Genomic DNA, 27,493 nt, shown 5'->3' with positions numbered 1-27,493 from the left:
TACACGGATAAAAGAACAAATTATTCCTTATAAGACCATTGAACTCCACGGCGTGTGTATTTAGTAACACAACATCTTTCCACAAATCCTCGGTCCCTTGTTTTGAGATTATCCATTTTAACTAGCTGTTAGTCTTCCAAATTTACAACTGCAGCCTCTCAACGCCATCTCACGCTGCAAACTGCTGACTAGAGGAGTGAGCCACCTCCAAAAAACAAGGCTCTGCCTCTTTTTCTGTCTACGACAACAGTTGATCCAACGGCATATGCGCGTTTCTGTTTGTTACAGCGATTGACACATTTCTATCCTATAGTATAGCAGCGGGCGCGGGCTGGGGCTGGACTCCGCCCTCGTAACGAACCCCTGCTCCGCTGTGGAGGAAACCCTGTGTTATGGTTGTGTGTAGCTTCGCTGGGAGCCGCGGTCGGTGCCGGTGTAGAGAGGGGGATGGGCAATACTGCAAATGTAAAGGACATGAGATTGAATCACAGTCTTGAATCACCAAGTGCTGTACATACCCATATAAATACCGACTATAATTTTGTAAAATAACATTGTATATTGATGTATTCTTTAGCAACTCAACGTGAACATTTGAAGACCGCACAGTGTCTTAAATGGGAGAAAATGTGAAACTTTCAACTCTTGCGTAAGGGACACTGAGAAGTTTGGAAGACAGCCTGAGAGCCTCGCGGGTTACAGTTCACAGGAAACACCGAGGTTGCAAGAGAAGGCCTGCTGTTCTGCCTCGCATCGATGTTGGCTTTTTTAAGAACAGTAAATACCTTTAATAGGCATTTGAATTTCAATTACGCTGGAAGGACGCTATAGGTAAGACATTTTGTTATTTCCACGAAGGTTTTGATGGCAATAGCTTATGTTTTTTATCAACTAGGTAAAGTTGATGCAGAAGTTGGGAGCTCAGTTCATCAGCTCTTGTTTATCAACACGCATTGTAGCTTTTCAGCTTCAACTGTTCTTGGTTGATTGTTTCTGCTGTCACGTTAATGAATCAAATCAAATAATTTTAATGATGTAACACCGTGTGTTGGTTGATCTGCATGTTAGCTTGATGTAGCATAATCACAATCACACTTTGCCAAGAACCTCGTGCTAAGAACTGTTTTTTTCGCTGTAAACATTCAGTGATCGGCCTACTGTTATGTTGTCTGTCTTATAGTTTGCACATTTATCACGTTCATATCATTCGTGCCACTCAACATAAATGATCTATCAAAGTGAGCAAAGGTATCATTTTAGTTAGCCGTTAGCTTAGCCGAGAGAGGTTGTCTTAAAAGCTAGTACGGGTTAAAGTAATGCATTAAAATGTTAAAAATTGTTCTTCGCCAGTGATCTTAATTTGAAAATAAAAGGAGAATAAACTGATAAGTGTTTTGTGGCAGAAACTGTGACTCAGGGCATTTTAGTGTTAGTTTACTTGTGCTTGTGTTAATCAAGTTTCTATGTGAAAACAGACATGGCAGAGTTTGTATTTATAACATCCGTGCTTGTCAAATTTTATCAACCGCATTTTCAGAGAACAGGGAATGGTGTATGAAGGCGCTTAATTGTGTGGCTTGGCTTCGTTTAACTTTTATGTAACGTTAGGCACTTTGTTGGACTTACAAAGTGCATTTATTTTTTGTCTGCTCTAAAAGAGGATAGTTTGTCGGGATAAGCAGATATCCTGTTGAGCAGTGCTCTCTGCTCTGAAATGTATATCTCTGTTTTTGATATAGATTGCCTTCATCTTGTTGACTGTGATGAAACTTTATGATGTGCTTATAATTTCTTGATCTGGTCTGTGTTTTCTTTTGGAAGCGAAAATGATGCGAACCCCGAGAACCGTGACTTGCTTTTCTCATTCTTCACCTCCGCCTCCCCCATCAACCAACCCCCAACTCCATCCATGAGAAATGGGTGGTATTTCTAAGGGGAACTCGCCTTTCCTTTTTTAGCCTCCATTTTTATTTCAACAACAAGTGAGTGGAAACGACAAGGAAGAGAAGGCAACAGAGAGCGAGTGGAACTCGACATGATTCGCTCACGTTACTGCGGACAGCACACACACACATATATATATAAGTTATATGCGTATATAATGTGTGTATATATGTGTATGTGACAGTTTTCGAAACGCTGTAAAATAACGTGTTGTTCGTGCAAAATGAACCATGAGGAAACGCCTGCTGTTGCAGGGCCGCGTACTCCAGGGTTACTTTTACGTATACACACATTACATTATTTCAGAGGTCCTCTGGCAGCATACTGTTCTGTCTGTCTGTTCGTTGATAAAATTTGAGGTCATCAGGACCCGAAACAAAGACTGTCCATAACAGTGCCTGATATAATTCACACATTCTTGAAATGGTATCCACCTGCTATTTGCATGGACTGGGTCAGATAATACATCACTGTAGTGTAAATGAAACTGTTAAAGAATTTGTATAAGAATAATGTTTGTGGGGAAACTGGTGGACATGTCTTATGTTGTTGTAAATGCTGGTCGAATGGAAGTCAAATTATGACTGGCCATGTACATAAACATTTTTAATCTTAAAAACAGTCAAACAGCTGTGTGTGTGTGTGTGTTTGGATCTATAGAAAGGAAATGTCTTTTTTTGTAGTTCTTGAAGAGCTTGCTGGCAACTGCAATCATATGATTGGGCCTGTCCAACATTTTCCTTGTATGTTTTCGGGTTTTATTTTCGTCCGCCTTGAACTATGTGAAACCTGATCTTTCTGTGACTCACCCAACTGGTTATCTAAAGTCAATGTGTGTCTTTGTCCAGAGACAAAGGACAAGCTTAGAAAGTCGAAACTTTTTTTTTTTTTTTAAAGTTTAGCATGTATGAAAATAGATTAAATGAACTGAAGCTTTTTAGTGTCAAAATGTAGAAAGCGGCGGAGTTTTAACTGAATATGTAAATTCAGCAAAACTGTACCACAAATCAAGACATAATGGCAAACATGTAAAGCATTTTTTTTCACAACTGTTTTGTGAACTGGTTAAGAGAGGTGATCTTATTGAATACTTTTTGATCGTGAAGATGACAGCAATAGTTCCAATGTTTTTATGACCTACATTGGTTGTAAAAGAATATTATGCAATCTACTGTTGTGATGCTTTTTTTTTTTTACAACATAGAATCAATATGCTTTGGCCAAATGTTTGTCATTTGCAGTTTTAGTTAATTAGATATTTCTTTTATACATAAGCTCTGTTGTGCTTCATTTTAGAGGTGGTTTCTATTCCCGAACCCATGCATACACACATTGGAGCTCATTGTGATCAATGCATTTTAAAAGGAAAATATTTGTGTATTGTTTTTTTTGTTCTTGTTGTTGTTTGTTTTTAATCTAAATGTAGACAATACAGAGAGAAAATACCATTTGCTTCCGGTTTTCTGTGGCCTTTAGCTCTTGTGCTATTATATGTACTGAGACTAAAAAACAGTTGCCGAGATGCCTGCTCCTCTACTGTTTCCTGATTGGGTGGTTTCAGTGACCCTCAGCGAATCAGATGCGTTTGAGTGTTGTTGGTCTCTCTCTCTCTCTCTCTCTCTCTCTCTCTCTCTCTCTCTCTCTCTCTCTCTCTCTCTCTCTCTCTCTCTCTCTCTCTCTCTCGTTTTCCTCCTCCCTAACCAGTGTTTTGGAACATCTAGAAGCACAATCTTAAAACAGCTTTTAGTAGCATGAACAATGTTTTCTTACTGAAAGGCAGCTGAATACAATTTGTTATCCGTACACACTTTGCCATTCGAGGTTCTTTTGCCTCGTTTCTGTGAGCCCTGTGCAGCCATTTTAGCTCATATAGTTTTTTTTTTTTTTTTTCTTCTTTTTTTCTCCAAGGTATTTGGAAAGGGTGGGTCAGTCATCTTGAAAAAAAGCTGGCAGAGAGAATGTAGTTAAAATACCATTCACAAGTGTCTCTGATGATACTAATCACAAATGGGCAGCAATGTTTATAGATGTAGAAGAAGGGTTTGTTTTTGTTATTGAATCATTGAACAAAATTATTTTACCCCTACTCACCCTTTTTTGCCGTTGCGTAAAAAAAGCCTTTTTAACTTTGTTGGGTACATGTGGCTTAAAAAAATTAATAAAATCATTCTATTGATAGTTTTCACGTGACGTCACAGTCTTATAGGAACGAAGCTTTGCTCCACTGACCGCCAGTTATTTTTACGCAGATTGTATCAAGTAATAATGTAGTAATACGCAGATATTAAAAGGCGAATTTCAGTAAACACCTTATTGATGATACATTTTGTACAGGCAAGCAGATGAAGCCAGAATATAAACACAATTTGCAAAGTTTCACATTAAATGGCTTCCCATAGAAAACCAGTAGAAGGAAAACACTGAACCGGTAAGCAGATTGCGTTCATATTCCGGCCTCATCTGCTTGCCTGTGTAAACTATGCATTATTAATGTGGTGATTACTGAATTTGATCTTTTAATATCACTGTTTTAAATATATTACGGCACTTTGTGTTTTTGCAATGTTTTGTCGCACTGTTTATGATTGAAATATTGGTGCTTAATATGGACTGCAAATAGCCAAAACTTGTTTTATTCTTTTGAGAGGTGATCTAAATATTTGCGGCTGGGAAGCAGATGAAAAATTGACACGCTTGCAGCAGTTCTGTGGATGTTTTGCCCTCCAGGTCTTTGAGCCGGTCACGTGACTGAAAACTATGACTTGCATTGCAACAAGTCTGTATGCTTAAACATGATGTCATGGGAATGGAATATTTCCAGTATTCCTGATATCAGGGTATTTCCTGCATTAAAAGTTTTAGCCTATGCCAAATTTAGTCATGCTCTCATGTCTGGTTTTGTGAATTCATATGGGCTCCCTTGCTTTTTTGTTTTCCTGTTATTATTAAGGAAGCGACAAGTGGTCAGTGGATGTAAGAGCCAATATTATCTTCCAGGTGAGTTAGACTTTGTGCTGTAAAAGAAGGTGAAATTGAGTTTTCACAAAATGTAACAAGCACAGTTTTTAAAAATTAAATATGGCATAAGTGTGGTACTTGTTTTTTTCTTCTCAGTGCATAACTTACATTTTACACTTCCATCGATACCAATTACCAGTATCATGCACGGTGTGTCTACAGTGTTTGTGTCTAGACAAAGAAACACAGACAATAGAACAAACAGAGAACAATGGATATATCAGATTAAGGATGTCTATGAAGTAAATTAATCTAATATATATATTTATAAATCTAATATATCTAATTAATAGAATATTTAACCCATTCAATATTCATGCATCATGTATAGCTGCAGTGTAAGAGCTGATAAGTAAAGAAAGCTGAAAGACACAGACACGTCCTTCTCTCACAGACATTGCTGAAAAGTTTGGAGTTTGGTCAGATATGTCAGTAACAAAGAAAGCAAAAGGATGCAAATATTAGTAATATTACTTGATGGTAAAGAGAAGAAGAGAGAGAGAAGTGTGTATTTCTGTAGAATTATTTTCAGTGCTGATTGCTCACTTAGCACACATGTCATTTTAATTCAAACGTATGTATATATGTAAGAAAAAAACATTAGCTGTTTTGTGATTTATGTATAACCTGTGCTTCTCTAAATTATTACAGGGAAACATATGTCACACTGGAGCAGCTCTAAATGTGTGCTGTGCTATTAAATGAGAGATAAAATAGGATAAAATATGAGTGATAGAATGAACATTGAAAGGAATACATTTTAACTGGCATAATTAAGTGTAAAAATAACTAAAGGAAACATCTGTTTGCAAAACAAATTAAGCTAACTAACGATTCATAGTCTTTTTGTTTCTATACCCAATATTAAAAAAAATAAAAAATCAAATGCAATAAAAATACAGGTATCTGTATCGGCAAGTAACAAAAGGAAAAGTATTGTACTTGTATATTGAAAAAGTGTTATTGGTGCATTGCTATTTTGTATCCTTAGTGTTAATGTTAAAAAGTCATGTAATTATTTTTATTTTGCATAAAGGCTCATCCTGACAGCAATCGAGCCTTTGTTAAATTTCACAGAGTGCCGAACAAGAAAATTGATCTGCTCGGTAGTTTGCTTAAGATGTTTTTTGTTCTGGTGAGCCAAAAATTAAAATGGTTCCACAAAAAGTTGCCCAACTCTTTTTCATTATTAGCTGTCATTTCTGTTGCATATGAGAAAAATCAAATGGCAAACGCTCAAAGTGTTACAAAACAGGCTAGCAGCACTTGTTTGAACCGCATGGTCTTGGCCCAAAAGACCGCACAGAAGTTTGAATTCAATGCCGAATTCTCTGCTAGAAAAGCCAGATGTCTCCGATTTTTGAAACGCTATCATTCTTTGCAGCATTGACAGGGAAAATGGTATAAACATTATGCTATTAATGATCCAGTTAGAAGGCTTTATAGTCCACAAGACTTAATAATATAACAGCAGTGACTGCAGCCATGTTATTTTGGCAGGAATGGGGAAGAAAATCTACTATACAATTAAATGTTTCTTTTCATTTAATTTGAACAGACAGTAGTACAAACTACATTTTCTTTTTTCTACCTAGATGTGAAAATACTAAATATTATTACATTGTTATATAAAATTTGCAGTACACACACACATATATATTTAGCAGACGCTTTTATCCAAAGCAACTTACAAATGAGGACAACAGAAGCAATCAATTGTAGTATTAAAACAACTAAAAACAGATCCAAAACTAAAAGCTAAAACTTTATAAATACTACCTATACACATTTTAAAAATAAAGAAATTAAATAAAAATGACAAATGCATACAACAAAATTGCCAGACAGAGACAATGGTAGCTTTAGCATCATTGGCCTTATAGAGTGCCAAGAAGCTCTTTCAGAAAGGCAATTTGGAAAACAAACGCGTGGTACTTACTTTGTCTGGAGCTGAATTTCGCACGAAGTGTTGGCTTTGATCCCTACATGTATTGGGGACTTTACCGATTTTTTCCGGGACATTTCCTTAGACAATGAAACTTAACCACAGTGTTCACAGCGGCTCAGATGGAGGGAGTCTATGGAGACTCCTATGTTCATTAGTGCATCCCAAAACACAACACTTGAAATGACTCTTTGGCGCTGACATCGTATATCTCCAACAGCTACAGCAAGTAATCAGTGATGGCGGAGTCGGACTGCAGCTTCTCTCTCAGGGCGGTGTTTATGCTTATAGGGCAGCGTCACAAATGGGCGGGTCTTTTTCCCCTTGATGACGTGAACCGAAGGAGAAACCGATCATTCTGAGAGACTGTTTATGATTTTTTTTTATAGATTATAAAAAAATGAGTGGGTGGATTTTTACCATTATAGGCTGGTTGTTTTCACACACTGCGGCCACAACTGTGTTCAAACACCTTATAAAAGTGATTTTTGCATAATAGGTCCCCTTTAAAGTATATTCCCTTGTCAGTGAGAGATGCATTCAGAATCAGCACATGGTCACTTTCTAGTGGGCTTTGTTTTCAAGAAAGTGTGCAACTCATGGGATTCGTTGTTCTTCTGATGGCGGTTATCAAACAACGTTGCATTACTGCGGGGTGCCCCCTTCTGGATTGGGGGTGAATTGCCTGTATTCGTTGTAAGGCCTCATGCACCGAACCGAGATGTCCGTACGAATCGGTACGAATACATGTATCGTGCCACCCCTAAAATAAATAAATAAATAATATATATATATACACACACACACAACCCGAATTCCGGAAATGTTGGGACATTTTTTAAAATTTGAATGAAAAATAAAATAATTTCTAGTCACATGACCCAATATTTTATTCACAATAGATCATAGATAACATAACAAATGTTTAAACTGAGAAATTTTACAATTTTATGCACAAAATGAGCTCATTTCAAATTTGCCTACTACAGGTCTTAAAATAGTTGGGACGGGGGCATGTTTACCATGGTGTAGCATCTCGTCGTCTTTTCAAAACAGTTTGAAAACGTCTGGGCATCGAGGTTATGAGCTTCTGGAGTTTTGGTGTTGGAATTTGGTCCCATTCTTGCCTGATATAGGTTTCCGCTGAAGAGTTCGTGACTTTGATGTATTTTTTGTTTAATGATGCACCAAATGTTCTCTATAAGTGAAAGATCTGGACTGCAGGCAGGCCAATTCAGCACCTGGACTCTTCTGCTACGAAGCCATACTGTTGTAATAGCTGCAGTATGTGGTTTTGCATTGTCCTGCTGAAATACACAAGGCCTTCCCTGAAATAGCTGTTGTCTGGAGGGGAGCAAATGTTGCTCTAAAACCTTTTATATACCTTTCAGCATTCATAGTGCCTTCCAAAACATGCAAGCTGCCCATACCGTATGCACTTATGCACCCCAATACCATCAGAGATGCTGTCTTTTGAACTGGATGCTGATGACACGCTGGAAGCTCTCCCTCCTCTTTAGCCCAGCGTCCGTGATTTCCAACAAGGATGTCAAATTTGGACTCGTCTGACCATAGAACACTTCCACTTTGAAACAGTCCATTTTAAAGGCCTTGGCCCACAGGAAACGACGGCGCTTCTGGACCATGTTCACATATGGCTTCCTTTTTGCATGCTAGAGCTTTAGTTGGCATCTGCAGATGGCACGGCGGATTGTGTTGGGCATCCATGGGCATCCAACAAAGGTCTTCGGCCTTATCCCTTACGCACAGAGATCTCTCCAGTTTCTCTGAATCTTTTGATGTTATGCACTGTAGATGATATTAATTGCGCCATCAGTTGTTGCCTTCTCACCAAGCTGTTTGCCTATTGTCCCTTAGCCCATCCCAGCCTTGTGCAGGTCTACAATTTTGTCCCTAGTGTCCTTAGACAGCTCTTTGGTCTTACCCATAGTGGAGAGGTTGGAGTCTGATTGTGTGAACAGGTGTCTTTTATACAGGTAACGAGTTCAAACGGGTGCAATTAATACAGGTAATGAGTGGAGGATAGGAGGGCTTCTTAAAGACAAACTAACAGGTCTGTGAGAGCCAGAATTCTTGCTGGTTGGTAGGTGATCAAATACTTATTTCATGCAATAAAATGGAAGTTAATTATTTAAAAATCATACAATGTGATTTTCTCACTGGACAAAAACATTGGGTATTTTTTAGCTTTATAAAACATTAACCATTAAAACAAAAGCACAAATAGCAGCACCTGAGTTTTTAAAAGGAGCCTACTGCTTGATACACAAGCACCAAACGATTTACTAAACAAACAGTTTAAAGGTCACACCCAGTCTGAAATTTTTGCATGTTAAAAAATAAATGTGACCTCACGTAAGGCTATGTCAATCACGTTTACACACTGCCTCCAAAAGTTTCGTCCATCATAAAAAAAAATCAGATCAGGTTCGAGTTTCTGCGGTTTTGCATCCGTAGCATGCATTTTGATGGGAAAGGATGAGGAATATGAAAAATGGGAAAAATGCACGTGAAAATTTCGAACTCCGTGTGCAATGACCTTAACTGTTAACAAACAGTTTAAGTAGGCTAAATAAGCCAAAGCAATATATGAAATAACTTAAGTAAATAAACACATAGAACTTAGAAAAATAGGTTTGTCACAGAGGTGCCAGATTTATGTCCTTGTGCATAATATTTATCGCAACTTACGAAGTTGAACTTTTTCCCATTTTTTTTTTTTTTAGTGACAATTGAGAATTGTTTCCAGATGTTTGACTTGACTTGCCTTGCTTTGCTTTTGTCAAGTGAACAGCCGCTTTAATTTTCTTCTCAACTTAATGTGTTGACTCCATTTCTATTACACACCAAATCCCACCGTTCCCAGCTGGTCTCCCGTGAAATTTTGGGGAACCTGTGTAAATTGTAGTCTCAGTGTCCTGTTCTTTGCTGACAGGAGTGCTCTTCTGCATACCTCGGTTGTAAAGAGTGGTTGTTTGAGGTACTGTTGCCTTTCTATCAGCTTGAACTAGTCTGGCCATTCTCCTCTGACCCCTAGCATCAATTCATTTTCACCCACAGAGCTACCGATCACTCATATTTTATTTTTTTTGACCATTCGCTGTAAACCCAACAGATGGTTGTGCGTGAAAATCCCAGTTTATCAGCAGTTCCTGAAATACTCTTACCAGCCCCTCTGGTACCAACAACCATGCAATGTTCAAAGTCACATCACCTTCCTTCCCCGTTCTGATGCTCGGTGTGAACTTTAGAAGATGGTGAGTGTCTGATTAGATATCCACGATAATGATCAGTTGATCAGATGTACCTAGCCACATTTTTATTTTGTTGTTTGATTAGCCTAAAATTAACAACATAAGGTGACAGCAGTGTAATATACCATCTGCTATCTGCGATCTAATGGATTATATCGCAGCTGTTTTCTTACTGCTTAAGATGCAACTGATTGCATTTACCTAAATACTACCAATATGGCATTGAGACATTTTTGTGTATATTTGATCATTTAGGCACACACCCTATGTTAAGCCTAACGTACGCTTTTTTTAGAGTGTGTGAGAATGCGAGTACCAAATTGAGATTTCTTTCATGTCTTATTGTGCTTTTACTAACTCATTTAATAACTAGCTTGTCGAACAGCTTAGCAACACATTTATGGTGATCATATCCACTTAATACAAAACCAGTATGAGAAGGTATCTGATCTATTGTGTTTAAATGGAAAAAAGTTCATATGAATAAAGACCCCATAAAAATGAAAAATTAGGAAAAGTGAGGATTTGGGAAGATAAATCAAATATTCCAAGTGATGTCTAGTTGAATTCATGAGATATTGTTTAATTTGTAGAAGACAATAATTTAAATTTGTCTTTTGATATTGAATGTTTTGTTAAAGACTTAGATATATATTGCATATACATTTCCTAATTCACATTCGTCAGTAAATGATGATATATATTTTTTTGAATATTCTGTAATGGATTATGTACAGACATCTAAAGACAAATAATGATTGTTTGTTGCGCAGCCTCTGGGTTAAAACAATCAGGCAAAATGGTCTGACTCTGAATTCTCAATAATGTTATGCATCTTTCAGTCTAAATCAATTAGAACCCAGGGAAGCTATAGACCTAAAATCAATGTGAATGCCATGTAAAATTTTACACAGATGAAAACAAGACTGTGAGGGACTTTGTCTTTATAATGGCATGCATTGTATAAAGGTCCTAGATCACGTCATCTTCAAAACTCACAATTTTTAAAACTCTTATGGAGATTGACAACTGAAAATGTTTCATCAGCTGAACAACTGGCTTGTTGTTAAACTATGTAAACCATTGAATGCACTGTACTTCTATCCCTCACAGCCTCATTTTCATCCCAGTCTAAGATTGAATATGACGCTGCCCTGACTAAAATCTATTAGTCTGTATAGGACTCGAGACCAACAGAGAACCACTACTTCGCCTCATGTACTTAAAGGGGTCATCAGATGCAAAATTCTCTTCAAGTTGTTTGAACATAAATGTGTGTTGGAAGTGTGTACACATCCATCCTATAATGATAAAAATCCACAGTGTTTTTTATTTTTATTTTAAAATCCTCCTCAAATCAGGCTGTTCTGAGATTCCTGTCAGAATGACGTAATTCTGCACAGGCCGCTCCCACGATAGTTGATTGGCAAGGCCGTCTCACCTTAGACCCGCCCTGAGTGAGCTGAGAGCTGTCCGCCATTGTGTCGACTCCGGTGCAGGGGAAGATAAGAATGTCTCCAATTAAGCGATTGAGGTGTTTTGTTGTTGGATGTAATAATAAATATACCAGTCATCATTTACTCCTGACATTTGAGCCACTGAAGATGCAGAGGATTAACGTTACTTTTGCTTTGAAGCAGAGGTGGGGGACTCGAGTCACATGACTTGACTCGAGTCTGACTCGAGTCACAATTTTCAGGACTTGCGACTTGCTTGATTAAAGTATGAAAATGACTTGACTTCACTTTGACTTGATAGCAAGTGACTTGAGACTTGACTTAACTTGAAGTGGAAGACTCGACAATGACTTGAATTTATAATAAACAAACAGCAATAAAATTCGTTTTAAAAAATAACTATTGTGACGTCAGCACCAATCAGCGTCTGTGCCTTTAACGCTGCACAATTGAAACTGCGCCAAACAGTAGTCGAGCTCCACAAATAGTCTCGTTTGGCTATAAGGACTTTGAACTGGACCGTGCCAATAAAAAAAGATTTGCCAGATGCAGAGTATGCAACGCAAGAATATCCGACACGACAACCACAACGTCAAATTTTATCCGACATTTCAAGAACCACAAGGAAAGTAATTTATTTTTAGTCAGTAACGATTCATCTAATGAATTAATAATTTATTTTTGTCATAATTTGGCCTTGGTTGCATATTATGTTTTATTTTTTCTTATTAGATGTGATCATTATCATCATTGATACGTCTTGTAGATGTGGGGAATTTGACTATAACAGTGGCGTAGCCTGAATTTTAATGTTGAGGGGCATCTTAAAATGAGCGGGCATGTAACGTAGGCTATAATTCAATATTAAATGTGCGCATTTTCAAGTGTTTGTGTGGACTGCGTGTGGAAGCTGAATAGCAGTGCGCTTATAGCCTACTGCATGACAGGCTAACATGGAGGCGCATTGGGTAGATTATCGGGTAGATTAATGTGTGCTGTCTGGGTTGCACTTAAAAAGTTTTTTTTTTTGGACCTACAGACAAGAATAATTACATCGTTCGAATCTATTAAGTGTCTACTTTGTGTGTGTGTGTGTGTGTGTGTGTGTGTACACTCACAATAACAACAAAATGTTGTGCACTGTAAAATAATGAAGATAAATATATAGACATTTACATTTATTCATTTAGCTGACGCTTTTATCCAAAGCGACTTACAATTGCTATATATGTCAGAGGTCATATGCCTCTGGAGCAACTAGGGGTTAAGTGTCTTGCTCAGGGACACATTGGTGTCTCACAGTGGATTCGAACTCGGGTCTCTCACACCAAAGGCATGTGTCTTATCCACTGCGCCATCACCACCCGCGTGAAATAGAACGTGAAATATTTTTTATAATGAACCAGTTCAAATAGAAAACAAATATTCTCAGATTATATAATCAGTATGAAACGTGTATATTACGTGTCCATCGCAGAGATGACGATTAAGTGTCATAACTTCTTCGTGAATGGGCTATTAACATACATATTCTGCTGAAATGAACTAAATGACTCGAAAAAAGATCCTTTCATTTTGATTAACGAGATTCAAAGATGCGCGTCAGTAAAATGATCTGAGATTCCCATCACTAGATGTAAAAGAGTGGATAAATTACCTATGATGCCCTATAATGGACAGCGCATGTTTTACGGCCTTCATATAAAAAAAATAAAATAAAATGTATATATAGCTTAGTGCTAACATCTTGGCAAACCTTATTTTCTGTAAATGCAACACATTTTAGACTGTTTCAATTAAACTGAATTAGACAGATTGGATTATACATTTTAGACTGGATTTTAAAAGTTTTGTGTAAGCAACACAATTTTATTTTCAGATATTAATGTAGCACACATATGCATATAATTCATATGTAGCAAATGTATAATGAATAAGATACATAATATATGTATACAAGTTAATCTTTTCTGTGCAAAAATAAATATGTAACGAAAAAATTAACCTCTATTTATTTTAGTACTGTGACTTGACTTGACTTGAAACTTATCACGACTCGACTCGACTTGACTTGCTTAGGGTGAACCCTTGACTTGACTTGACTTGCTTGATTTGTCTGAACTGTGACTTGAGACTTGATGGTTAAGACTTGAGACTTGCTTGGACTTGACCATGTGTGACTTGTCCCCACCTCTGCTTTGAAGTGAATGCACCGATCCCCAATCTGCCTAAATGCGTCTATGTTCTCGCTAATCAGTCGTGATCTTTCCTAAAAATGTACTAGTTAGCCAGTTTCGCGGCTAAAGTAAACAGTACTGCTCATCACCCCATGTAAGAGAGGGGAGGGTTCAGCAGAGCTCATTAACATTTAAAGCAACATGGACTAAAAAACGGCTTGCTAAAAACAGAGCTGATTTTGACACGGTAAAAAAGGTGTTTTTTACACTACCATTGAGAAATTTTAATCAAAGTATGTTATAGACTTTTAATTAAGACCCTAAAGAATCATATCAGCTTGTGGAAAATAGGCATCCGATGACCCCTTTAAGCTTTGTGAGGCATTGTTCAACTTACTGGCTGTTCACATGACAGTCATTGTCCAAATTCTTGTGCCATCTTGTACTGAATTCAATAAGCTAATTTCTTCTTGACTCACAGATGTGTGGTATGAATGAATACAATATTGCAGCTTATTACACGGCTCTCTGGAATGCTTGATTCTGATTGGTCAGTTGAGACATTTGCAGGTTTGTTCTTTTCAAATAATAACCGCTCCAAAGTAATAACGCATAGCCGGTCCTACTTGTATGTTTAAAATCCCTCCGCGCCAACAAAGATTACCGTTTGGCGCCATCTTGTGACAAACACTGGACAACCACAATTAACAATGGAAAATTTCGACATTAATTTTAACATGTACGGTAAAAACAAAACGTTTGAACAGTGGATAGATTTGGACGATTCAAATGGCTCCCCAATTAAGACAAAAAAACGAAAATTGAACTACGAAGAACAAACAACGACAAGACACAGAGAGCTTACTGAGACTGAACTTGACAAAATAGAGCATGACAGCTACGAAGCAAACACACAAAAAAATACAGAATGGGCAATAAAACTTCTCAAAAGACTGGCTAAAAGAGAAAAAAATGGAGACAGACAAGTATGAAGCAGAGGATCTTAACGATCATTTTATGCATCTGTGCAAAGTGCGAACGGTCAGACTTATTCAATAGCCAGCTATATGGCCATCAGGACTGGCATTGCCAGATATTTTAAAAAGTTTGATATCCTGAAAAGTCCAACCTTCAACTCCAGCAATGCAGTTTTTAAATCTCGTCTGTCTTACTAACGTACATTCGTTTGAATGTTAGTCACGTGGTACTATATCGTTTCGCGGAAGGATAAAAACCACTAGGTGGCGGCAAGCCACTGCCTTAATGAGTGAGTCAGTCAGTCATTTAATCAATCGATTTGTTCCAAACAGATGATTCATTCAGAAAAAAAGTAAGCAACTGTTTTAATGAATGGGTCAGTGAATCATTTACTCACGCAAATTTATTCAGTAAACACCGCTGTGTGTTGCTGCAGAGCACAACAACATGCTTTGTTTGGAACCATTTCCTTAGCGAAATGTCTTTTTTTATTATCTTGTTTATTGAATTGTTGCCCTGACACGAAAAGTCTGCCACAGACCATGCTAACCCAACATTATAACCGCTCTGTGTGTGTGTGTGTCCTAAAGACTGTGCTGCGCAACCGTTAACTGTTAGATGTTCAAAATGTAACGTTAAATCAGACACAATTTAAAACCGAATAAGAAATATAATACTATGATTAAAAGTTACAGATACCTGAAGCTGTTGTATCTTGGCGTTCAAGTGTTGGCTGGTGTTTTACTTCCTTTTTTTGAAGAATTTTGAAATATCCATTTTATTTTTCAAATAAATTGATCTAGTAAAATACTACACGCCAACAAACCGCCTGGCTCCAAAAGATCTAATTTGATTGGCTGGATCGTACAGACGCTCATCGATGGTTGGCCAGTTTACATGTCAGTCAGAAGCACTAGACTCAGTGGGCGGTTTTTGTCGGGTGTGAATGACAACGCGTAAATTGACTGACACTGTAGACATGAGAGTCGAGAGATATTTATTTAAATTCTAATATAAATTACTTTATTGGACATTGATGAACATTGATTGAAACTCATTGATGGCATAGTAATAAAAACATTCGGGGCTCCAGCCCCCTTAGCCCACCCCTAACGCCGCCCCTGTCCAGGACCAATCCTAAAAAGGAACGAAACAACAGCAACAACAACAAAACCAACATATAATGCATTAAGTCATAGACGTAACACCCCCACCCTTAAAATTATAAATCATTAATTAAATGATTTACAATAAACAACTTGAATGGTAACAATGAAAACCATTCTTAACCCTCACGCTCACATGGGGCACGCGACAAAGCATCAGCGAGCACATTCTCACACCCCTTCTTGTGCCGGATTTCCAAATTAAAACCCTGTATCAAGAGAGACCAACGCATCAGTCTCTGGTTTGAATTTGACATCTGGAATAGGAAAACAAGGGGATTATGGTCCGTATACACCAGGATAGGGACATTACAAGCATCAAGGTAAATTTCGAAGTGCTGGAGTGCCAACAATAGCGCAAGGGCCTCTTTTTCGATTGTGCTATAATGTTGCTGCGACTTTGTAAATTTCTTGGAAAAATAACAAACAGGGTGATCAATTCCCTCCACATCCTCCTGAATAAGGACTGCACCTGCTCCCACCTCACTCGCATCCACCTCCAGTTTAAATGCTTGCGAAAAATTTGGAGCTGATAAGACTGGGGTACTACACAACAACATCTTAATAGCATCAAAAGCTACTTGACACTCTGCAGTCCAGTCAAAAACTTTAGATTGACTCAACAAGTTAGTGAGTGGGGCTGCAACATCAGCGAAATACTTGCAAAAAGCCCGGTAATATCCTGTCATTCCCAGAAACCGACGCAACTCCCGTTTCGTCTTTGGGGCGGGAAAACCAACAATACACTCAATTTTTGCGTTGACAGGACGCACTTGTCCTTGACCTACACACTTTCCCAAATATGTCACGACGGCCTTACCGAACTCACACTTGGCGAGATTTAGGGTAAGAGATGCATCACTTAAACGTTCAAACACAGAATACAGACTTATTAGATGTTGTTCCCAGTCACAGGAATAAACGACAATGTCATCCAGGTATGCCTCACAGTTTTCTAGCCCAGCCAACGTCATTAGACGTTGGAAGGTGGCGGGTGCATTCCGCATCCCGAAGGCCATCCTCTTGTATTGCAGGAAATGATCAGCTGTAACAAAGGCAGAGATTTCTGAAGCCCTGGCCGTCAAAGGTACCTGCCAGTAACCTTTTAACAGGTCTAGCTTAGTCACAAACTTCGCAGCCCCAACCCTGTCAATACAATCATCCATCCTCGGTAAAGGATAGGAATCAGGTTTCGTGACTGAATTTACCTTACGGTAATCTGTGCAAAATCGGAATTTCCCATCTGACTTAGGGACCAATAGACATGGCGAGCTCCATGAGCTAGAGCTTGGCACAGCAAAACCATGCTCCAACAGGTATGCCGTCTCCTCCTGCATTATTTTCCTTTTAATGGGATTTATCCGATAACAATTTTGCTTGATAGGGGAACACTCACCCACATCAATATCATGCTCCAACACTGTATTTTGACTAGGCACATCAGCAAAAAGAGAAAGGAACTTATTAATGAGAGTAATAATATCCCTCTGACACGCTTCACTTAAATAACACAAATGGGACTTTAAATCCAGTAAAAGCTTTGAATTGTCCAATCGGGCACACGACGCATCTAGCATCTTAAGCCCGTCCTCCTCAGGACAGTACACAGCCGTAACAGCAGAGATGGGAACAGCAATTTTAGGCATGCTCTGAGCTACAACCCTCTGGGCACCCTCCCTATTTACATAGGCTTTCAACATATTAATGTGACAGACTCTGGTCTTTCGTTTTCTGTCAGGGGTATTGATGACATAATCTGTGTCACTTAATCTTTGCTTGACAGTATAGGGACCAGAGAATTTGGCCTGTAACGGCGACCCAGGAAGAGGAAGAAAGACAAGCACCAAATCACCTTCCTGAAAACTTCGATAAACACTTTTTTTATCAAAGTGAGTCTTCATTTTAGTCTGCGTGCGGCCCAACTCCAAAAGTGCCACTTCACGAGCTCGGTGTAGACGATCACGAAAACAAACTCACATACTCAAGTACACTAGTCTGTGGTTTTGTCACCGACAACAACTGTTCACGAAATAATTTTAACAGGCCCCGCACAGTGTGCCCGAACACTAGTTCGGCAGGACTAAAACCTAAGGATTCCTGAGGGGTCTCTCGTACTGCAAACATGACCAAAGGGACTCCCTCATCCCAATCCTTCCCGGTTTCGAAGCAGTATGCACGCAACATACTTTTCAGAGTCTGATGAAAACGTTCGAGTGCTCCCTGTGACTCTGGATGGTAGGCACTAGAGAGATTATGCTTTACAGACAGGCAGCCCAAAACCTGAGAAGTAAAATTTGTACCCTGATCCGACTGTATAACTCGAGGAATACCAAATGTAGAGAAAAATTTGATCAATTCTTTAGTCACATTCTTAGCTCTAATTGTACGCATAGGAATCGCCTCGGGATACCGAGTAGCAGCACACATTAGCGTCAACAGGTACTGATAACCAGACTTTGTCTTGGGTAATGGACCAACACAATCAATAATAATTCTCTCAAATGGCTCTGACAGTACAGGAATAGGATGAAGAGGAGCAGTAGGAATTGCCCGATTAGGTTTCCCAGCCAGCTGGCACACATGACATGAACGACAGTACTCTGAAACGGCCGACTTCAAACCAGGCCAATAAAAATAGCGACTAATGCGATTGAACGTTTTATTTACACCCAAATGGCCAGAGAGAGCATGGTCATGAGCAAAACACAAAATCTGTTCACGATAGCTTTGAGGAACCACTACCTGAAACACTGTCTTCCAACTCAGATCCTTTTCTGATGGAGATGATCCTTTTCTTACGCATGAGCACTCCATCCTCCCAAACGTAAGCCACATCCTTGTCCACTGCTTCATCCTGTTGTACAGCCACAGCAAAACACTTGGCTAAAGATGTATCAGCTTTCTGCGCAGCTGCCAGCGATTCCCTCCCTGTCTCAAGCATAGTTTCAATTTGGACTGCCACCTCCTGGTCAAAACCACAGACATTAGGAGAAACATCCTGCACACATTCTTGTCTGTCAACTTCAGTCATAAATGTTTCAGACACATCTAAAACATCATCAGACTTCCTAGACTGAGCACGGGTTACCGCGCAAGCAGGAAAGACAGAAGGAAACTGTTGACCCACATCCACCAGGTCACACAGTCCAAATACATCCAGTTTATCCACAACAATGGGCTGAGGGAACACTTTACCACCAGCAATATCATTACCTAATATCAAATCTACTCCTTCTACAGGAAGCTGAGAACGTACCCCCAATTGCACGACTCCTGTGAATAAATCAGATTGAAGACAAACTGAATGCAAAGGCACTTTAATACAGCCAAGCTCAATGCCACGAATTAACACACTGGAGCCACAGTATGACTGCTCCGAAAACTGCAGTGCACTCTCCAGAATGAAAGATTGAACTGATCCTGTATCTCGCAAGATAGTAATCGGCTTCAAATTTTCCTGCTCACCTGAAAGAGATACCATACCATTCATCATAAACGGACAGTATAAATTGGTATGCAGATTAAAAGAGTCAGCCACCATGGGAGCAGTATGAACCAAAGCAACTCCCTTTGGTTTCTCAGAGACCTTACCCTGATTCCAGCGCTTACAATCTGCAATCAAATGTCCTGCCTCGCGACAGAAAAAACACACCCGTCTTTCCCCCTCACGAGACAAATTTGTATTACGGAACACATTCGAAACTGCCTCTCTATACTCCCGTTTTCCCTTGCCCCTGTTAAAAACTCTCGAACCGTTTTTCCCAGAAAATTCACCAGATGACCCAGATTTCTCTCTGTACACAAACGGAGTAAAAACTGTTTTGTGCGTAAGCACAAATTCATCTGCCAGAACAGCTGCATTAATCACAGACAATACCTTCTGTTCATTCAAATACACAACAATGTCCTCTGAAACACAACTCTTAAAATCTTCTAACAACACAAGTTCTCGTAATTGCTCAAACGTTGTAACTCTACTAGCTGCACACCATTTGTCAAACAACACCGTTTTCTCACGAACAAACTCACCAAAAGTTTGACTGGTAATTTTCTGATGGTTTCTGAATTTCTGGCGATAAACTTCAGGTACCAATTCGTACGCTCTTAACACTGCAGATTTAACGGTATCATAATTCAAACTTTGCTCAATAGGTAAGGCTGTGCACACTTCCTGAGCTTTACCCACTAATTTACACTGCAACAGTAACGACCACAACTCTTTTGGCCAACGTAATGTAACTGCAATGCGCTCAAAAGCGACGAAATAAGAGTCTACCTCTGTCTCTCTAAAAGGAGGAACAAGTGTAACGTATTTACTCACATCAAAACTGTTCACAAACTCACCACCAGATGAGGAGGTACTCTGAGATAACCCGGGTGGCGGACTTTGACCCGGTACCGATGAAACTGGTACATTCCCTGATGAACGAGGAGCTGGAAGTCTAGACCTGGGCACAGGCACAGGAATATTAGATGGCGATTTGGCTTGCAGTTCCAAACTATGTAATTTAAATCTATTATCAGCCTCTAACTCCAGAGTCCGAAAATGAAGAAGCTGCGCATCATAATCCTGTTTCTTTAACTGCAGATCCAACTCCTTTAATTTAATAGCTAGCATAGGATCAAAACGGGGATGACTAGGATCTATACTAGGAAAAGTAAACGTATCCTCATCCCCCGGAATTTCTGTTCTCATCCTCGCTAACCCTTCCACCGACTCATCCGGCAAGATTCCAGCCTCAACTAATTCGCTATACAACTCCTCTTTAATAACTTGTTTCGATCCCTCCCTAGGAACAAGGACATTAAAGAAATCTGCAATTAGCAATAAATCCGCTTTACGACACTTATTAAATTCCTCCGTCGTAGGAGACAACGTAAATGACGTTAAATCAAATTGCATACTTATCCATAAACTCGTCCCACACAACAAGAAAATTACCAGAACAAACGCGTGTTCAACTATACCAATTATCTTCATTTATATATAACTAATGGACGAGCCCCCAATTTATGTTACGATCTCTGGTCTAGGTCAGACTGTAACATAAATAACACTACCACTTCATCTGAGTTGATCATTTTATTTCTCTTTCCTTGTTTTCTTGTTCGTGTCTGTTGCAATAGTATCCGCCGTTCTCGGCTAAGATACACAAACAATATATTCAAAACATACGAAAACAATCAGAAGCGAAATCTTCAGGGGTGAGCTAATGCCAAAAATAATAAACAAACAGAAACTAACTTCCCCACAAAAGAACTACCTTCCCTACAGATCAAAATAAAAGAAACAAAACATACAATCAAATTCCCTATCTCCTTATCTGTCCAATAAACAGGAGAAAAAGTAATGGCCTAATGGCCTACAAAAGAAACAAGGCACTCACCCCCTACTGCTCCACAACACAGTGACAAATTTACAAACATGGTTCAACAAGACATCAATGTCCTACGATAAGGCTCACACAAGTCAATAAAGGCACTCGGCTGGAACAGACAACACAATCTGTCGCAACCACATAGTCACCAACTAGCACAGTATCACAACAATCTTGAGCAATCAATCAAAGAGGCAGAGAGCTCCCTCCAGTGGAATGCCAGGGAATTTATAGTCCTGGCCTCTTCTCCGGTCCAACCACCAGCAGACTCCCATTATGTCCAGGACCAATCCTAAAAAGGAACGAAGCAACAACAACAAAACCAACATATAATGCATTAAGTCATAGACGTAACACCATGCACCGTTAATGTTTGAACAAATCCATCATGACAACGAAATCCACTGTTTCAATGTTTATATTTAAACAACAAACAAGTAGAAATATAGTTATACCACATTTTTATTATAAAAACTGCCTTGTGTGCAATTTCAGTGTTTTTTGTTGACAAGTTACTTTAATAATCTACCAACTGACAGGGTTTTATTGTATAGTTGTATAGTTTATATTAATTGATGATTTATTTTTTTCTTGGAAAAAACATTGACATATGTACCGCATATGCCCAATTGAATCAAGATCTAAATGAAATCAAACCAAACTGAAAGCTTGTGAATCAAATTCAACTAGTAAAATTGTCACCGTACCCAGCCCTATTTATTACTGTCATTTTATTTTATTAGAGCCAATTGACTGTTTAGTACTTGATTTATTTGGGATAATGTTACTACTATTTGATAGTCACTATAAAAGTTGCATTTAAAAAAAAAAAGAGATGACTAAATTAAGTGCAACCTGATATAGAATCATGCATTTTCCTCATATAAAAATTCCTGTCTGTTAAATGATGTCTTTGGAAAAACTTTCATCGATTTTTGAAGGCAGCATTGGTGTATTCTTCACTGCCTATGATGTCCCACTATCCTGTGCGTTTAATTCTGTGACAGTTTAATCAAAAATTAAAAATAGCATCTGGAAGTTGCAGTTGGTGGTCAGTTTGTGTAAATGTAGGTTTTTGGATAACTTTCCATTTTTATGATTTTATATGAAATTGAAAAAGTAATTTAAATAACTTTTTCCATACCAGAAATGACATCAAAAATTGATATAGTATTGTAGTAATCAAATATGCATTAACAGTTTTGTTGTAGATCATTAAACCGTTGTTACCTCAGAAGTGCTTTAGCATAAGATGCAACATTAAAAAAATGTCAGAAAAGTAAAGGGGATTGAGTACTTTCTTAATATGATTGATTATTGTTGAATGAATGATGCTAAGGATCAAATTAATCTTTACTCCATATTTGTCTGTATGATCAGCAGTTATGTTACACTGCTTTCAAATTACAAATGTGAAATTTTCCTTTCACCCAGGGTTTTTTGATGGCCGTTTGATAGCAACTTTTTCTTGATTCTGGACATTCATAAGTTGGATGCATACAGAATGGACACATTTATGTAGATTGATATAATGCACACTTTAAAAAAGCTAATAACTTGATTAGCTGAAATCTGCTGAAGTCTATAGTATGTATTCAAAAACCTGTTTAAATTCTTCAAAAGTAGAAAAGAGAGTCAATATAACGAAAGTCAATGGGGTCCAATGTAATATTTTCAAACAGGACAATCCAAATATTTTGTGTGTGTGCTTCACAGAAGAAAGAAATCCATATGTTTAGAAATAGTATAAGAGTGTGCAAATAATTATGAAATTCATTTTTTTTTTATTTCCTTTACAATCCAAATTATCACAGTGTATTGAAGCTTATGTAATATAAGCCTGACGCATGATGCAACTGTTTTCCTTTTTTTACGCACTTTCTCTTGTACATTGAAGGGTTACTCCACACCATAATGGAAATATTGTCATTAATCACTTACCCCCATGTCGTTTCAAACCCGTAAAAGCTTTGTTCGTCTTCGGAACACAATTTAAGATATGTTGGATGAAAACCGGGAGGCTTGTGACTGTCCCGTTGACTGCCAAGTAAATGACACTGTCAAGGCCCAGAAAAGTATGAAAAGCATCATTAGAATAGGCCTGACACAGAACAGTGTACGCAGTTTGCGTCCATCGGATATTCTAAAGTTAGGCTCAACACTAACATTTTGCCTACAATACCAAGTTCTCGTAACTTGGTATAAATATTACAGTGATGCTGTAGGCAGCAAATAAACTGCATTGTATGCCTGATGAGAAGTCTGCTGCATAAAGCCTTGGCAATTGTTGCATGTTTTTCAAAAAATTATTATCAAGCGTTTCAGCATGAATAACACTTTTTGGCTTGAAGGTGCAACTTTTTTTCTATTTTTTTTTTTATAAAAAAATTTATAACATTTGACAACTATTATTTTAGAACATGCAGCTAAATGCAGTTTAACTAAAACGTTTCCTTACATGATTAGAGATATTGTATTTGCTTCGGAATATCAGCCTATGTAGCTTGCTGTGCAATTGTTGATCTCTGAATCTAAACTCGTATAATTCGAGGATGAGCAAAAGACGGATGTTTTGCGAGGTTTAAAGATTGGTTTTATTAGGTCTAGGTCTTGCCATTTTTGTTCTGTGTGTGCATAAAATAATTCAATATTCACTTCTACAGCACTGCTTTTTAGTAAATTGAGGGTGACATCAATTATTTTTTGCATTATCTGCTATTTCTGTAACTCAGCTGGCCCACTTTAACTTACACATTTTACACAATATTCAAAAAATGTATGGAATGAAGAAAACAATGAACTATACTTTGAGACTTTTAGTTTCAAAGACATTTCCCATTATATTATTCTTTCTCTTCTCTTGCTGATTTTCTTCAGTTAGCAGAGTAAAGAAGTACCAGCTGAACATTGCATGCACCAAGCAACAGATTTTTTTGTGGGTGCTACCAATTTTGCATGTTTTTAGGGCTGCATTTACACATGATATATACCTAATCCTATCTCCCTCTCTTTTTTGTGGTCTATGGTTTCAGGACTCCTGATGTGCGTGATGTGGTATAGCAGCGCCCCATCTGAGGAGTGCTTCACTGCTGCCATTAGGAGCCCTTGATTCTCCTCTTCCCTCCCCTCTCCCTCCCCTCACCCCCTCCCCACCCCCCATCCCCTTCCCTGCATTGCTGCGCTTGACGTCATGAGCATAGTAATCACACTGGGAGTCACCACACCTGAGACACCTTACACCGATATGGCCGCTGGATCAGAGTAAGTTTCTGTTCTGAGCCCTTTTTCCATCAACATGGTGCCTTTGCAAATTCCTGGTTGGTGCCTATTCTCAACCCAAGTCATGGGTTTCCACAGCAGAAAATTAGTTTCAAATTAGTTTACTTTGGACTATAGTCACATAACACACTGCAACAAAACCTGTTATGTCAAGTGCGTGGAAACGCAGAGTCAGTTTGAAACAGGCTTTAATCCACCCGGCTGAGCACTGGCCAAGAATGGGGTCTAGCACCAGAGTTGTTTATTTAGTGCATTTTTTTCTCCATGGTTAAGAGTATCTGTTACAGAGACAAATGTCAAATTTACAGTGGAATTCTGTGAAGGCAAATGAATTAGTTTAGACTGAGAAAAATAGACCTAATCATTTTGTTTTGCATGTTAGCCAGTATAGCTGGGCATACCTCATTTATTAAAAAAACATATATACTGAATCATTTGTTGACACTAAATGGCCAATCAATCAATCAGTGCTAGAAATTCACAGATGCCATGCCAAAACTCAAGATTTGATTTCTCTTTGTGTACTGTTAATACATACAATTTTTTTTCACCCCATTCTTTTCTGTTAAAAGGTTTCACAAACTTTTCCTACTCTCTATACCTTTTTACAATTTTTTACAACCTTTTATACATTTTTTTTTCTTTGCTGAAGGTCTTAGAATGTTTGGCTGATGTTCCCCCACACTATTTATTTTGGAGCACACATTTTTAATTTCACAACACATTTCAACATTTCACAATGTGATTGGTTTTATGTGATTGGCTGAGTTAAAAGATTAAAAGGACATATTTATCATCCAATCAATTTGAACATGGTTTCCACCACTTCTTTTCTTTTTATCGCTGTACTCTTTCATTCCCCTTGACTGTCAAAGGCAGTGCTAAGTAATAGTGGATCATTGTGGCACCAGCCAGATAAAATATGCCAGCAACTTCATGGTGAAATGTAGGGCTGTGTAAATAATCGAAAGCGATGATCATGCGCATCTCGTCATTTATGCCGGTTCTGTGATTAGTAGTAAATCTCCATCACGTGCTTTCAGATGGAGCAGAATTTACTACAGTGCCATAGTTTACTGACAAACTGTACAATATCGCGTTCATTATTGCAGGCGATACATCGCCGATTTTAAATCCATTATTTCTATCTTTTGCTGTAGTGTGTCGGTAGGAAATATCAGTTTACTAACTATTGGGGGGACTAGCCCCCCTCAATGTTTATGGTGGTTATCGCCCTGATCAGACATGAAAATGTTGTGGCACTATCGTGCAATAATATGACGTTAACAAACTTTAGCTTTTTTTTTTTTTTTTTTTTTTTGCAAACATTGCTTTGAATAACATGACCATAAATATGAACACACGATTGAATGTAATATAAAACAAATGATTACTTTTCATTAAAATCTTTATTAATGGCAAAAATGCTTACGTTTGTGTCTTTTTGTTCGCTTGGGCAACCATGTTGCCGCTGTAGCTGTTTTATGCTGATAATTATCATACTCCTTCATTTGAAGTGTGGTCCCGAAAAATCTTCGTTTCAAGGGCTATCTGGTCCTTTCCTCTACCCCTACACCTCCAACCAAAAGAGAATCAAGACACCCCTACCCCTTGACATGAACATGCGAATTGGAGGGGTAGGGTAAGGGGTAGAAATGGGATTTGGCCTATGTCTCTCACCCTGTTACATTGCTTTGGCAACCAGCATATTACAGCTCCTTGCTCAATTCTGGCTGATTTTGCTGCACAGAGTACTTCTACAGGTTATAGGGATACTGACTACTGCTTTACAGTGATTCTGCATTAGGGCTATGCAATTAATCGCATGCGATTCTTATGCGCATCTCGTCAGTAAAGCCGGCTCCGTGATTGGCGGTAAATCTCCATCCCCTGTTTTCAGATGGAATGGCAGTTAATACACAGAGCCGTAGTTCACTGACAAGCTACGCGATTTCGCGTTCATAATTGAATGCGATTCATCTGCGATATTGAACGCGATATTGCCTAGCTTGTCAGTGAACTACTGTGTATTAACTGCCGCTCCATCTGAAAACAGGGGATGGAGATTTACCGCCAATCACGGAGCCGGCTTTACTGACGAAATGCGCATGAGAATCACATGCGATTAATTGCACAGCCCTATTCTGCATGGCCTGCTCCAACTCAGGCTGCTGCAACACCAACACTTGCTTGTATTCATTCTTTTATTTTGTGAGCGAATGCGGGAGCCCGGAAATGCAAGATCATGTTTGGTAAACTCTGCCCTGCGAATTCATGTCACATGAAGACATTTGACCAAGAGAAGATTGATATGTCACTGGGTGATCTCTTAACTGCTTTGAAAGAATGCAAAGGAGCAGGATTGGATTTGTGCATTGATATTTGCAACAGTTGGAATTTCTGACAACAAGTGTCAGGCAATCAGGTAGTAGCTTCTTATTCCAGAAATCAGTTTCAAACAGGAGAATGGATGTTTTACTCATGCAGTGCACAGTTCACTGAGGCATGATCCATAGTTGCTTCTATTGCTCAGTCTTTTACCGGGTAATAAGTGGTAACTTCACCAAAGAAATTTAAATGGACGGCTGCCCCCCTCCCAACAACTTGAGATTCGCCCTTGTGTCCAACCTTCTTCTAGTACAGTGGTTCTCAACCCTGTTCCTGGAGCCCCCACCAATTGACCCAGGTCAAAGAGCCACTGTTCTAGTGGATTGTAAACCTGCTGTTGTTCACACCATTACTAGCACTAGGGCTACCTTACATGATTACACTATGCTTCAGGTTGGAATTTGTTTTTCAGATGCCACCAGTCTTGGACAGATCAGATGTTTGTTTGTTACAATGTGTATAAAGGTCCTCCCATGTTATAGCAGAGG

The 27,493-nt window shown here is 38.6% G+C and overlaps 1 protein-coding gene across 3 annotated transcripts in view; it reads left to right on the top strand.

The window, feature by feature from the left end:
- The first annotated feature begins 387 nt into the window (after positions 1 to 387).
- Positions 388 to 27,493, top strand: part of LOC306878742 (histone-lysine N-methyltransferase SETD5-like) — a 54,554-nt gene continuing 27,448 nt past the window's right edge. Inside the window, exons 1-3 of one of the 3 annotated variants that reach the window (XM_079431249.1) lie at positions 388 to 465; positions 578 to 831; positions 24,371 to 24,599. In XM_079431249.1, the coding sequence (XP_079287375.1) occupies positions 24,529 to 24,599 (71 nt within the window). In that variant the 5' untranslated portion in view covers positions 388 to 465; positions 578 to 831; positions 24,371 to 24,528. Of the gene's footprint in view, positions 832 to 24,370; positions 24,600 to 27,493 lie in introns of all 3 variants that reach the window. The other 2 variants (XM_079431250.1, XM_079431248.1) reach the window with 2 other exon arrangements.

Source organism: Barbus barbus (assembly GCF_936440315.1).
Source record: "Barbus barbus genome assembly, chromosome: 13".
NCBI lineage: Eukaryota > Metazoa > Chordata > Actinopteri > Cypriniformes > Cyprinidae > Barbus > Barbus barbus.
This window is presented reverse-complemented; position numbering and strand designations above follow the sequence as displayed.